The 15,848-nt window shown below is 42.5% G+C and overlaps 1 protein-coding gene across 1 annotated transcript in view; it reads left to right on the top strand.

Moving 5' to 3' along the window:
* The window catches only part of eif4h (eukaryotic translation initiation factor 4h), a 94,195-nt gene that overhangs the window by 45,112 nt on the left and 33,235 nt on the right, over positions 1 to 15,848 (top strand). Inside the window, exon 5 of the mRNA XM_063031496.1 lies at positions 12,781 to 12,874. Within this exon, the coding sequence (XP_062887566.1) occupies positions 12,781 to 12,874 (94 nt within the window). The remainder of the gene's footprint in view (positions 1 to 12,780; positions 12,875 to 15,848) is intronic.

Here is a 15,848-nt window from a genome sequence, read left to right as displayed (position 1 = left end):
AGGCAAACTTTGATCAAATGATAATGGTCACAGAAAAGTGGTGTTATGCATTTTAAGTTATGCAGTCTTTTGTATCAGTGAGTTCCATACAGATTTTGCTGATGCCTGGATTTTTTAATCCTTTAATTGGCTTCATCATTCACGTGTTGCCTTAAGTATTTCCGGTTAATGCCAACTGAAGAGCCAAAAAAAAATCACCTTCAAAGGAATAACTGAAAAAAAAATGTGAGTGAAGGATAGAACGAAGTGTAAGGAGTGGAGTGTGGATGAAATTAAGGTTTCAACATTAATCATGAACACTCCCAAAAATCCCTGAACTATGTTCATATTAATTTATTAATTAATTTAAGCAACATTACTGCTTAGGGAAGAAAGAGGAGTTGTGAGCAGAGGAAAGAGTGAAGATCCTTTGAGGAAGGACAAGGGTCATTCAGATGAATTTTAAATGTTGGTAGAAGAGGTAACCAAATGGCTTGCAATGGAAGATGCCTTTGTAACTAAATTGACTCGGCTCCCAGAAAGCTATGAAGAAAAGCAGAGGTAGAAATCTAATCAGAATGCCCCAAGGAAGTTCATTGCTCTTGTGGTAGCAGAGAAATAAAACTAACCAGGGCAAAGTTGTCCGTGTCACTAAACATACAATTTTTCACTCACTCAAAGTTTCATAGTTGGAATTCTAACAATCAATTTATTTGTTTCCTTAATTTTATAATAATTGTGATAATAAAAGCTCAGTGTTGCAGACTGAATAAGCAGAACCACGCAGACAAAGATTTTGGGTAGAGTCATAGAAATGTACAGCACAGAAACAGGCCTTTTGGCCCATCTAGTTTGTGCCAATCCATTTGAACTGTCTACTCCCATTGACCTGCATGGGGCCCATAGCCCTCCGTACCCCTACTTATCCAATCTTCTCTTAAACATTGAAATCAAGCTCGCATGCACACTCTCACGACCCTCTGAGTGAAGAAGTTTCCTCTCATTTCCTCATGTGTCTCTTAAACTTTTCGCCTTTCACCCTTAACCCATGATCTCTGGTTGTAGTTCCACTCAACCTCAGCAGAAAAAGCCTGTTTGCATTTACCTATCTATATATATATATGTATAGTTCCTCAATGGAACTAGGTTAGGAAATTCATAATTAATTGAAGCTCACACTTTATTGTTTCTGCACAAACAACAATGTAACTATGTTGACCCCAAGTCGGCAACTTAATCCATGAATTCTACTGTTCCCTCTTTACCAATACTCCCTCAAACAACTTGTCCAATTTATAACTCTGAAATAAGGGATATCTGTTGGCCAGACGATCGATCCTTCCTTCTCCCAGTTCCTCGCGTGGGGGTTCTTCCTCTTGCTGGTGATACTCCAGAATTATCGCTGATACTGCAATTAAAGTGACCACTGTTGTATTCATTTCTTATCAATTCACATGTAGCAGTCCAGTGTCCTTGGCTGTAGGTCATGTGTCTGATTTTAACACCTTTTTATTGGCTCTATTGCAGGCCAGTATCCATTAATGCCTTCTTCCCAGCAAGTGACAATTGGTAATTCATTGCTCTTTGTTCTCAATCAGCAACGAGCTTGATTGATGCAAAATAGATACTGATTGGTTCAAGAGCCTGATGGTTGAGGCTGATAGCTGTTCCTGAAGCTTGTGGTGTGAGTGCTGAGGCTCCTGTACCTTCTTCCTGGTGGCAGCAGTGAGAAGGGAGCATGTCCTAGGTAGTGGGGGTCCATTGATGAGGGAGACTGCTTACCTGCAACAACGTTTCATGTTGATGTGCTCAATGGGGTGAGGGTTTTACCTGTGATGGACTAGGCTGTATTCAGTACATTTAGTAGGGTTTTTTGTTCATGGCCATTGGTGTTCCCACGACAGGGCTGTGATGCGGCCAGTGAATATGCTCTCCCCTACATATCTATAGAAGTTTATCAATGCTTTAGATGTCAAGAGGAATTGTCACAAATTCTTAAGGAAGCTGCCGTGCTTTCTTTGTAATTGCACTTACATGCTGGGCCCAGAACAGGTCCTTCAAAATAAAAATACTGAGGAGTTTACAGTTGCGACCCTCTCCACCTCTGATCCTTCGATGTGGGCTGGCTCATGGACCTCCAGTGTCCTCCTCCTAAAGTCAATAATCAGCTCCTTGGTCTTGCTGACATTGAGTAAGAGGTCATTGTTATGGCACCACTCAGCCAGGTTTTCAATCTCCCATCTCCATAGCAGGAAGCTACGGAGAGCAGAACACCCAGAGTTGGCTCTCTGGCCACCAGAGCTTGTGTCTGCAGAGCAGGCAGCATGATGGAAGATGTGGCCCTCAGGAGGCTGAAATAAGTGGCTCACTGCTACTTGATTACAGAGTTCTGCCTCATCCAAGCGCATAGCATTCCTCTGGACAAAATCAACAGAGAATCAAAAATGACCATGACAATTATAAATATTCATACCTCACTGGTTCTAATTCATTCATTTCCCCTATCCAGCATAGCCTTCATCAGTCTTGTAGGCCAGCAATGAGAATCCATCTTTGCTGGACTGACTTCTTGCTTTGATCCATCTGGGACATTTTATACATACGCATACGCACATGCACATACAAACACATGCAGAAACACCCTCTTAATCAGCCATACTCATTTTGTCATCATGATTATTGCATGTAGTGCACTGATACTGACTTCAGAGAAAATGAATTCTGGCATGGGGAAAGCCAGACATTTGTAAAATGCAATTTAGCTGGCAGCATAGAGGCCAATAAATCTTTCTTTGTTGAATGAGTTGGAAGGACGCAACAAAATGTTGAAATTTTGAGATAGATGCACTTTGACCCTGGACACTGTGCCTAATGAAACTGTGCATCACTTGTACCATGAATTGTGCCTTGCCAGGAATATCTCCTGGAACTGAAGAGAAATATTAAGATTGTTATCAATAGCAGTCAAAATGGTGACAACATTTCAAGTTTAAATCTTAAATTGCTTCTGAGATATGACAGGATCAATCAATTTTTCATTCACTTCTTCTTTGATGCCTCATTTACCATGCTGAATTCATTAAAACTGTCACTGATATGAAGAAGCAGAAGTTGAATGTCATTTTCTGAGGGGCGTGACATAAGCAGATTTGAATTTTTTCATCACTTGAGATATGCCATGGCATTCATAGACTGTAAGTATGATCAAAAATAGGTTTACAAATTCTAATTGTAGTTTCCAGTGAATGCGCATAAACAAGGAGATGATAGGGTTTGCACATATTCCAGCATGAAGGTAAAAGAAGGTTGTTGTGCAAAATATCAAATGGGCATGAATGGAGATCAAACCCAGTAAGTCTCTCAGTATCTCAATTGTCAAAGGCCGGCTCACCGACATAAGGTTTTGTATCAACGCTGAGCCAGTACCAACTGTCCTGGAGAAGCCCATCAAAAGCCTCGGACGCTGGTACACGCAGACCTCAGAGACACAGAGCAGGCGGAACAACTAAGGCAGGATACAATCAGTGGCCTCAAGCTAATCAACAACATGGCTCTCCCAGGGAGGTTGAAGCTTTGCTGCTTTCAGTTTGGACTGCTGCCCCAACTTATGTGGCCAATTACCATCTATGAGGTCACTATGTCTCATGCAAATCGGCTGGAGGCTGGTGAACTCACATGTGAGAAAGTGGCTTTGGCTACCAAGATGTCTTAGCAACATAGGACTTTACCAGAACGGTGCCCTTTCTCTGCCAATTTCTAGCCTGGTGGAGGAATACAAATGTGCCAAAGCAAGGCTGGAAATGACACTCAAAAAATCTCGGGATCCAATCGTAAGAGGCGTTGGTCCTGCTCTAGCAACAGGGAAGAAATGGACCCCAGCCGCAGCAGTACTGGACGCAGAAGCCGCCCTCCAACACCGGGACATAGTGGGCTATGTCCAACAGGGCAGAGGAGGCTTTGGCCTTGGAGTGATGAAACCTACCTGGCAAAAGGCTACTACAACTGAACGCCGGCACCTGGTGGTGGAGGAGGTGCACCACCAGGAAGCAGCCAGATGTGCCAAAGCAATATCCCAAGCCAAGCAAGGCTGCTGGATGAGGTAGGAGGGTGTTGAGAGGAGGAAAATCACATGGAGTGAGCTGTGGAGCATGGAGTCAAACAGATTGAGCTTCATCATCAGAGCAACATATGATGTCCTGCCCTCTCCTACAAACCTAAATCTTTGGCTGGGAGAGGATCCAGCCTGTCCTCTGTGCGCAGTTTCAGCATCCCTCAAGCACATCGTGGCTAGTTGCAAGACCAGCCTAACACAAGGCAGATACACCTGGCCTGGCGATACAACCTGAGGTGTTTGGCAGCTGAACTTGAGTGTAAGAGAGTAACCACCAACGCCAGGCCTCTCAATGTCCAGACAACGGTCTCACAACTACCATCCTTCATCCGGGAAGGACAGAAACCGGGGCCAACCCCTTGCCTCACGACTCATGCCCACTGAGTGCAGCCAGGGACTGGGAAATGCGTGTTGATTTAGGCCAGAAACTTACCTTCCCATCTGAAATTGCAACGACCAACCTGCAGCCTGACCTGGTCCTTTGGTCCAACTCCTGTCGGCACGTCTTTATCATTGAGCTGACGGTCCCCTGGGAGGATGCTGTGGATGAGGCTTACGAACAGAAAAGGCTGCGATGTGCCAACCTTGTAGTTGAAGCAGAGGAGCGAGGCCGGAACGTAAAAGCGTGCCCAGTTGAGGTGGGGAGCAGGGGCTCTGTAGCCAGTTCCACCGTAAGGCTGCTGAGGGAAGTAGGGGTCAGAGGGCAGGCCCATAGGAAGGCAATCAAAGCACTTGCTAATGCCGCTGAAATGAGCAGTTACTGGCTGTGGCCAAAAAGAAGGGATGCTGTCTGGGCTGCCAAATGACCATCTAGAGACTAACCATGTGACATGACACGCAGGTCTGATCAGCCTGTGGTGGGCCTGCCTCGGCTGAGGGCATCTTGTGATAAAAGGCCAAAACACCCAGTGATGTCAAGGTACACAACTGAAGATGTATCGTAATGGTAGTAACATCATCTAGTGGTCATCTTTAAGAACTACTTCCACTCAAGTCAAGTGCAGTGCAGAAACTTTAGGGATTGTAACATCCAGTCCTATTAATCAAACCAGAAAAGATTTTAGTGGTATCAACATTATTTGCCAAATGTGGCATGCACAAATGATCACACTGGTTTTCTTGTGCATGTCCCAGGAAAAAAAGTCATAAATGCTGCATATTGTTGTCAAAGAGATGTTTGTTACTAGCCTATAATATTGTATGTGTGAAGTAGGCACTAAATCATAAATGAAGAGATTTATAATTTACTGATAAGAATGTCATACCGTAAGTCATCATTACCACTCAGAATAATAGTTTAGCAAAATAAAATGCTAGCAAGGAGAAGAATGGGAATGAAAAATAAAGAAAAATAGGTGTTTATCAAAGATCTTCTTGTTTTCTTATAAAAGGAAGGACCTGAGAAATAAAGTTTCTTGCATCACTGGCATATTTAAATTTTGAAGTACATAACTCATCCCTAAAGCTTTGCTATTCTATATTTCTGGAGGTTTACCCCTCTTCTGTGTTTCAAATATTTGAACTGGAGTTCAGGAACCATCTGCAATGATTGACCTACAGCTCCTAAAATTCACTAGTGACTTCTGTTCAACCACTCTGCAGTTTACTTTTGATTGACAATAAGACCATAAGCTTGAACACCCCTTCTCTATCTATCAATGAAAGTGCCTAAAATAGACCAAAATATGTGAGAGGATATCGAAGAAAAATAAGTACAGAACTTCAGGACTGATTTTTTCGTGACAGATAACTAATTCAAAACATTCTGTCCCAGAGGATATATTTTGCTACTAGATTATGTCTCTTGAATAGACTAGACTACATCTCTTTCTGAATTAAATTTTACTATGGCATTGATCATGGTGACTAAACTAACAGTATTTTGTTTTGACAAGAATATATGATCCAACATAAAGAAGTATGCGCCGTGAGTTAGGTGTTGAGCTTAACGAAAAATTATAAACCTCCAAATGACAAACCAGAGAAAATCTGCAGATGCTGGAAATCCAAGCAACACACACAAAATGCTGGAGGAACTCAGCAGGCCAGGCAGCATCTATGGAAAAAAGTAAACAGTTGACATTCCAGGCTGAGACCCTTCATCGAACGCTACCTCAGTTTGTTTTTATAATTGATCTGAGGGAAAAAAACTGTTTTCACTACCTCATCTACGTGAGTTACTTTAGGAGTGTTTTATGTCAATAAGTAAGGTTTGTGGCTAAGCATCATCTCCATACCCTGGACCCCACACCATTGAGAGCAATGCCTAAAAACTTGAGCTATTTAATGGGAATTGTTGTTCTGAAAGCAAATATATGTACTTCGATTGTGTTCATACTTTGAAGTATTTTTTCTGTCTTTTCTTTAAACACTATCAAGGGGCACTGAACATATCATGAATTGCTGTCTGCTTTTCTTTTACCTGACTACTACAGGTGCATTGGTAGTTTTGCACCAATTCTCCTTTGCTACATAGAACTGGAACAACTCAATATGAAAATCTCCAAAGAAGTTGAATATTTTAGCATCCGGTTGATCTCAGGATATGACAAATCAGATAGCCACATTTCTGCACTCTGACATACTAGCCTTTGGGGTTTGCTTTGTTCTTATTTGGCCATCTCCTGTTATATAACAGCAAGGTTAAGTTAGACCATTGGTAATGAATTCACAACTGTCTCCCTGTCTCTGTTACGTAACTGCATTTCCTTTCTGGGTGCTGAATCCTCACACAACTACTGCACAAAGAAATAGGATCCAGAGTGGATCCTGTTGCTCCTCAAGGTTATATCGTTTTCTAAATCATGGCTGTCCTTACTGTTGGCCTAAATGTTTTCCTTCCGGTAAAACGGTGGTACGTTCCATCACAGCAGCTTCTACAGGGATACCGAAAGGTGTAATTTTCCTTTTTAAACATATTTTTTATGATTCCAAGATCCTGCTGAGCATTAGGAATTTAAAGTACTGCTGGGCTACCCTGTTAATGGGTTGCTCATTGGCGAAGAAACTGAAGGAGGTGCACTTTGTGTGGATTGATGTCGGAGGCATTGGTGCATGAAGGACGTGTGCAGTCTAACAACAAGTAATTGTCTTAGTCGCTTTTCTTGTGATTGCAAGACCCTGTTTGACATTGTTAATGTGGAATGTTGCATGACTGATTCACTGATTTGTTGGTGGACGGTGGGGGAGCTACGTGGCCTTGGTTGTAGCGAGGACTAGGCCTCAAGCCGTGGTGTTTCCTGTTTACAGCCCCAGGAGTGAGGTGTTGGATTGGTGTGCTCCACTATGGGCAGTGTGGCGCGGTGTCCAGGCTGGAGTTGGTGCTGCCCCTCAGTGTTCATTTGGCAGAAGACACCATATTGTGTTCAACTGCAGATTTCTGCAACATTCATGGACTTAAGGTCTTGGACTATATATTTTTTTGTGAGACTATACTTTGCTGACATATGTGCTTACTATCTTATATGTGCTGTATGTGCTTTGTGCTGTGTGTGATTGTTGCTACCTTGTGTTGCATCTTAGCCCCAAAGTAATGCTCTTTCAGCCTATAGAAGAAAACTCAAGAGATTCTGAACCACTAAGAGAAATGCTTCCTCAGCTCAAACCTAATTGATATTTTGTGACCATGCTCCCATGTTATTGATTCCCCCACCAGGGGAAATATGTTCATTGGATCAACCCAAAGAATCATATCTGCCTTAGCCATTTAAACACCTATAAATATTGACACAATCTACTTAGTCTTTTATCATAACACAGTTTCATTCCAGAAAACAATTTAATTAATCCATACAACCTCTAAGCTAAATATATCCATGCTTAAATATGCTGATTACTCCAGAAATGGCCTCAGCAAAGCCACATGCAAGACTCCTCTGCTCTTGTATGGAATCCCTCTTAAAATAAAGACCAACATTCCACTATCCACAGCCTCCTCTACTGTCAAGATGAAGCCACACTCAGGTTGGAGGAACAACACCTTATATTCCGTCTGGGTAGCCTCCAACCTGGTGGCATGAACATTGACTTCTCTAACCTCTGTTAATGCCCCTCCTCCCCCTTGTACCCCATCCGTTATTTATTTATTTTATATATTTATATATTCTTTTTCCCTCTCTCCTTTTTCTTACTCTGTCCCTCTCACTGTACTCCTTGCCCATCCTCTGGGCTTCACCCCTCCCCCTCTCTTTCTCCCTGGGCCTCCTGTCCCATGATCCTCTCATATCCCCTTTGCCAATCACCTGTCCAGCTCTTGGCTCCATCCCTCCCCCTCCTGTCTTTTCCTATCATTTCGGATCTCCCCCTCCCCCTCCCACTTTCAAATCTCTTACTAACTCTTCCTTCAGTTAGTCCTGACGAAGGGTCTCGGCCTGAAACGTCGCCAGGCCTGCTGTGTTCACCCGCAACTTTTATGTGCGTTGCTTGAAATTCCAGCATCTGCAGATTTCCTCGTGTCGTGCGTGCCAAGATTCCACTGTCTTCTTTTTACCAAATGGATCTGCATGCCAGCTTTCTTGCTTCTTATATAAGAACACTCAGTTCTCAATGAAGACCAGAATTCATTGTCTCATACCATTTAAATAACATCAATCCTTTTCTATTCTTCCCCTCCCCATGGATATTGCAACATTTCTCTACATTATATTTCACCTGCCAACTCACTAACTTAATCTTTGCAGCAGACTTTTTATGTCATTCCTCATAACTTACTTTTCCATCTTCCTTTATTGCTAGTAATCTTGGACCCTTTGTCTTATAAGTATGCCTGGCACCCAACAAGTTTCAGATTGCCCATCTGAAAATGATTTTTTAACCCTCCATTCTTTTTGTGTGTCTTGTAATCAAAACTCTGTCCGTATATATTATCCTTCAAAGATTCAAAGTACATTTATTATCAAAGCATATGCAACCATGAAACAAAGAAACAGAACCAACACGTTCAAGAAAAGAAAAACATCAACCCCCCCATATGCATACTAATACAAAAAAAGAGCAAAAACACACAAAATCAAAAGGCATATTTCAGTTCAGCTCAGCGTTCATTATCTACAGGTTGCCTGTTTCAAAAGTCACGCCAAAGTAGCAACAAAAAAAGTGACAAGAAACCAGAACACATCATAAAGCTGAATTAATGTCCAAATCTCCAAACCACAGTGATTAAACCTTGCTCCGGCACCATCCTCTGACAGCACTGAGGGAGAGAGAGATCATTCGAATGCAAGGACCTTCCCTGGAGAGCAGCGAGTGAGTGAGAGGGAGAGAGAACCCTCTTCCGGCAGCAGTGAGTGAGAGGCTGTAGATGGTGCTGAACACTCACTTGCCCTCCACGCCCTGCTCAGTGATTTCAGTCTTCCTTGGCACCTGTCTTCCTGGCCTCCATGCTACATGTTTTGTTCCCAGCCTTGTGGAACCCTCTTGGAGACAGCAAAGCTCCAGATTGCCTGAACGATCCGAAAACACACTAGCAGACTGTAACAGAACCACATCTGAAATAAAGAGAAGACATAAAAGAAGTGAAAGGAGTAGCTTTGTGAACCATCTTGAGGTTCACCCTTAATACCATGTCTCTCTTTTTATAGAGTAGCTACTGTTGTGTCACCATATCAAATGCCGTTTGGAAATCCAAATACTGTATATTTCATTCATGAGTTCCTCTTATTTAACCTGCTAACTACATCGTCATAAACTTAAAATAAATTTTCTTTTTCCAAGACAGTCATGTTATGACAGGTGAGGTACCGGAGGGCTGAAGGATAGCTAATGTTGTTGTGTTGTTTAAGAAGGGCTCTAAGGATAAACCAAGAAGTTATAGGCCAGTGAGCCTGACATTAGTAGTGGGAAAGTTGTTGGAAGGTATTTAAGGAACCAGATATATGAGTATCTGGATAGACAGGGATTAATTAGGGATAGTCAGCATGACTTTGTGTGTGATAGGTCATGTCTAACTAATCAAAGAGTTTTTAGAGGAAGTTACAAGGAAGGTTGATGGATTTTGTCTACATGGATTTCAGCAAGGCATTTGATAAGATCCCATATGGGAGGTTGGTCAAGAAGGTTCAGTTGTTTGCCATTCAAGATGAGGTAATAAATTGATTAGACATTGGCTTTGCAGGCAAAGCCAGAGAGTGGTTGTAGATGGTCGCCTCTCTGACTGGTGGCCTGTGACAAGTGGAGTGCTGCAGGGATCGCTGCTGGGTTCATTGTTGTATGTCATCTATATCAACAGTCTGGATCGTAATGTGGTTAACTGGATCAGCAATTTTGGAGATGACACCAAGATTGCGAGTGTAGTGGACAGCAAGGAAGACTGTCAGAGCTTGCAGTGGGATCTGGACCAGCAGGTAAAATGGGCTGAAAAATGCCAGATGGATTTTCCCAAGTGTAAGGCATTGCATTTTGGGAGGACCAACAGGGTAGGTCTGACACAGTGAGAAGTAGGGATCTGAAAGGTTCAGTAGAACAAAGGGATCTCAGAGTACAGGTCCATAATTCATTGAAAGTGGCATCACAGGTTGATTGGGTCATAAAGAAAGCTTTTGGCACATTGGCCTTCATAGATCAAAGTATTGAGTACCCTGCCACAGTGGTGTCAAGAAAACAACCTCTCTCTGAATGTCGCAAAAACAAAGGAGCTGGTTGTGGACTACAGGAGGAATGGAGACAGGCTAACCTCCTTCACATCAATGGATCTGGCGTTGAGAGGGCGAACAGCTTTAAGGCCCTCAGCATACACATCACCAAGAATCTCATGTGGTCTGTACGTACTGGGTGTGGTGAAAAAGGCACAACAGTGCCTCTTTGACCTCAGACAGTTGAAGAAGTTTGGTATGGGCCCCCAAATTCTAAGAACTTTCTATAGGGGGACAATTGAGAGCATCCTGACTGGCTGCATCACTGCCTGGTATGGGAACTGTACTTCCCTCAATCACAGGACTCTGCAGAGAGTGGTGCGGACAGCCCAGCACATCTGTAGATGTGAACTTCCCACTATTCAGGACATTTACTAAGACAGGTATGTAAAAATGGCCCGAAGGATCATTGGAGACCCAAGTCACCCCAACCACAAACTGTTCCAGCTGCTACCATCCAGGAAGCGGTGTCACAGCATGAAAGCCAGGAGCAACAGGCTCTGGGACAGCTTCTTCCACCAGGCCATCAGACTGATTAATTCATGCTGACACAACTGTATTTCTATGTTATATTGACTATCCTGTTGCACATAATATTTATTATAAATTACCATAATTGCACATTGCACATTTAGACAGAGACGTAAGATAAAGTTTTTTGCTCCTCATGTATATGAAGGATGTAAGTAATAAAGTCAATTCAATTCAATTCAGGCATTGGAATGTTACGTTGAAGTTGTATAAGACATTTGTGAGGCCTAACTTGGAATATTGTGTGCAGTTTTGGTCACCTACCTACAGGAAACGTAAATAAGGTGAAAGAGTACGGAGAAAATTTACAAGGATGTTACTGGGTCTGGAGGACCTGAGTTATAAGGAAAGATTGAAAAGATTAGAACTTTACAGCCTAGAACATAGAAGACTGAGGTGAGATTTGTTAAAAGTATACAAAATTATGAGGAGCATAGACAAGGTAAATGCAAGCAGGCTTTTTCCATTGAGGTTGAGTGAGGCTACAACCTGATGGTCGTGGATGAAAGGTGAAATATTTCAGGGGAACAAGAAGGGAAGTTTCTTCACTCAGAGGGTGGTGAGAGTGTGGCAAGAGCTGCCAGCACAAGTGGTGGATGTGATTTCAATTTCAAGGAATAAGAGAAGTTTGGATAGGCACATGGATGGCTGGGGGTATGGAGGGCTATAGTCCGGGTGCAGGTCGATGGAACTAGGGAGTTTGTATGGTTCGGCATGGACTAGATAGGCTGAATGGCCTGTTTCTATGCCATAGTTTTCTATGACTCTATAACTCCATTTCTTTGATAATAAACTCCAGTCTTTTCCTGGTGACAGACATCAGACTTATTGGCCTATAGTTCTCTGGTTTCTCACCCTCCGTTTTCCAATTGTGGCCCTTTCTTGAATGCAGAGAACTATGAATGATTTCTCAACTCTTCTAGAACACCATCTATTACAGCTCTATAATTTTGACAATAAATTTTGGTTTAATCCCTGAATATAGTCACTACTTTGAATATAAAATGGCCATTGTTCTTTACATAAGAAAACACTTCATTTAAGAGACTTTTCTGAGCAGATCTAGAAAAAGAAGGATATTTTCAAAGTAATGTGTGTTGGTATTTAAGTATGTTCAAGGAGTGTTTGTGAGTAGTTTTATTGACAGGGCATGTTTATCATCCTGCAAAAATTACATTGAGAATGAATTTGGTGAAAGATTCTGGAGGAGAATTAAAAGCAGAATCTTTTATTCTATTAGTGTAATTACATGCACATCTCCAAGGCAGAACAGATAAATGTAGCCCACTGAAAAATCCATGCATTTCTGAAAGCTGTTGACTTGCCGAACTGGGAAACAAATTTAAGAGTAATTATATTTGAACAAAATGCTCAATAAAAGTTTGAACTGTGGAAGAATTGAGTACAAGACATAATAAAGGATATTAGCTTTAAGACAAACCTAATTATATAGATGTGACTAAACTAATTAAATTATTCAAAGGAAACAATAGATGCCACAGAAGAAACATATGCACTCTTTTCTCATAGCTTCTCGGTGACCGATCTCTTCGGGTTGACATAGCAGAAGGCAGAAAGCAAGAAAAGAGTGGCTTTGGGTTCAGGAGATCAGATGACAGAGGAGGTGAGAGATTTGTTCCCCCCTGCATGCTAATAAATTCTACCATTTCATTATGTCTATTGTGAAACTGGGTTATATTATTAATATAATTCTGCTGTAATGTGCAAAGTTAAGTAGTTGGCTCATATTCACAGTGTGTGTACACTCTGAGCTGACGCTTAACAGGAGCTGCATTGATATTTAATAAGCAAAATATTTGATCTAGGCACTGAGGTTGCTACATTTAAAAGTAGTCAGGCCATTTCCCTCATGGTGGACCAAACAAATAGGATAAATGTTATATTTTTGGAACATTTTTAAGAGAATTGAAATACTATATTGTCTCTTTTCTTTCACAGTGTCTCATCTTTACATAGATGTGTCAGTGCAGGTTTATCTTAAGAATACTTGTTTATTTAATGGGTACTTTGCTTCCAAGTTTCATAAATTAGTTCAATAATTTTTCCATAATTTATGAAAGAGAAGTATATATTGATATCTAGATACTGCATTCAAAACATATTTTATGCAATTGATTTTTTGTTATGAACTCAAAACAAACTCAGTTACATTGGCCTTTAGGAGATCATAAATGACCTGCTTTATAGGAATGATGGTGTGATGGTTAAATTACCTGTTAGAAATTCAGAGGCATGGACAAATAATCCAGAACCACATTTTAAATCTCACCATAGTATATGAAAATTTTAAGATAATAACATTATATAGAATTTCAAAACAAAAGTGGCCTCAGTAATGGTGATGAAACAATCTACCTGGTTCACTGATACCCCATCTGGTCTGTATATTACTCCAGGCTTGCAGTAAGGTGGTTCATTTTTAATTGCCCTCATCCTTCGAAATTAGTCTACCAAGCTTTGGAAAGCGTACAGAGGAGATTTACCAGGATGCTGCCTGGTTTAGAGAGTGTGCATTATGATCAGAGATTAAGGGAGCTAGGGCTTTACTCTCTGGAGAGAAGGAGGATGAGAGGAGACATGATAAAGGTATTCAAGTTATTAAGAGGAATAGATAGAGTGGACAGCCAGCGCCTCTTCCCCAGGGCACCACTGCTCAATACAAGAGGACATGGCTTTAAGGTAAGGGGTGGGAAGTTCAAGGGGGATATTAGAGGAAGGTTTTTTACTCAGAGAGTGGTTGGTGCGTGGAATGCATTGCCCGAGTCAGTGGTGGAGGCAGATACACTAGTGAAATTTAAGAGACTACTAGGCAGGTATATGGAGGAATTTAAGGTGGGGGGGGTTATATGGGAGGCATTGTGGGCTGAAGGGCCTGTACTGTGCTGTACTATTCTATGTTCTAAGCTATTCAGTTTTATCAAAACTGCTACATTGAAAAGCAATAAGAATGAATCAGAATAAAATACTTCAGATGCTGAATGTTCGAAATGAAACAGAAATGCCAGAAATATTTACTTACTGCCCTACAAAGCAGGTTCAGCATTTTCTATTCTATTGCCAAAAGGACAAAGCTCAGAGGTTCAGTAGGCATGAATCTGGGCACCAGATTTTGACATGGCAGACTCAACCCAATTCAACTGATTTTACTGATAACCAAATTAGCAGTGTTGTTCCAGTCACTCAGTAGCCTCTTAAGCACTTAGATGTACTCACTGAATCATACTTCACAACTAATGTACTAATGTAATGTTGACGACTGCATTGGCGCTGCTTCCTGCACGCATGCAGAACTCGTTGACTTTATTAACTTTGCTTCCAACTTTCACCCTGCCCTCAAGTTTACCTGGTCCATTTCTGACACCTCCCTCCCCTTCCTAGATCTTTCTGTCTCTGTCTCTGGAGACAGCTTATCCACTGATGTCTACTATAAGCCTACTGACTCTCACAGCTATCTGGACTATTCCTCTTCTCACCCTGTCTCTTGCAAAAACGCCATCCCCTTCTCGCAATTCCTCCGTCTCCGCCGCATCTGCTCTCAGGATGAGGCTTTTCATTCTAGGATGAGGGAGATGTCTTCCTTTTTTAAAGAAAGGGGCTTCCCTTCCTCTACTATCAACTCTGCTCTTAAACGCATCTCCCCCATTTCACGTACATCTGCTGTCACTCCATCCTCCCGCCACCCCACTAGGAATAGGGTTCCCCTGGTCCTCACCTACCACCCCACCAGCCTCCGGGTCCAACATATTATTCTCCGTAACTTCTGCCACCTCCAACGGGATCCCACCACTAAGCACATCTTTCCCTCCCCCCCCCTCTGCATTCCACAGGGATCGCTCCCTACGCAACTCCCTTGTCCATTCGTCCCCCCCAACCCTCCCCACTGATCTCCCTCCTGGCACTTATCCGTGTAAGCGGAACAAGTGCTACACATGCCCTTAAACTTCCTCCCTTACCACCATTCAGGGCCCCAAACAGTCCTTCCAGGTGAGGCAACACTTCACCTGTGAGTCGACTGGGGTGATATACTGCGTCCGGTGCTCCCGATGTGGCCTTTTATATATCGGCGAGACCCGACGCAGACTGGGAGACTGCTTTGCTGAACATCTACGCTCTGTCCGCCAGAGAAAGCAGGATCTCCCAGTGCCCACACATTTTAATTCCACATCCCATTCCCATTCTGACATATCTATCCACGGCCTCCTCTACTGTAAAGATGAAGCCACACTCAGGTTGGAGGAACAACACCTTATATTCCATCTGGGTAGCCTCCAACCTGATGGCATGAACATTGACTTCTCTAACTTCCGCCAAGGCCCCACCTCCCCCTCGTACCCCATCTGTTACTTATTTTTATGCACACATTCTTTCTCTCACTCTCCTTTTTCTCCCTCTGTCCCTCTGAATATACCTCTTGCCCGTCCTCTGGGTGCCCCCCCCGTCTTTCTTCTCGGACCTCCTGTCCTATGATCCTCTCGAATCCCCTTTTGACAATCACCCGTCCAGCTCTTGGCTCTATCCCTCCCCCTCCTGTCTTCTCCTATCATTTTGGATCTCCCCCTCCCCCTCCAACTTTCAAA

Source organism: Mobula hypostoma, chromosome 23, assembly GCF_963921235.1.
Source record: "Mobula hypostoma chromosome 23, sMobHyp1.1, whole genome shotgun sequence".
NCBI lineage: Eukaryota > Metazoa > Chordata > Chondrichthyes > Myliobatiformes > Myliobatidae > Mobula > Mobula hypostoma.
Note: the sequence above shows the minus strand (reverse complement) of the source record. Positions and strands in the feature narration are given on the sequence as shown.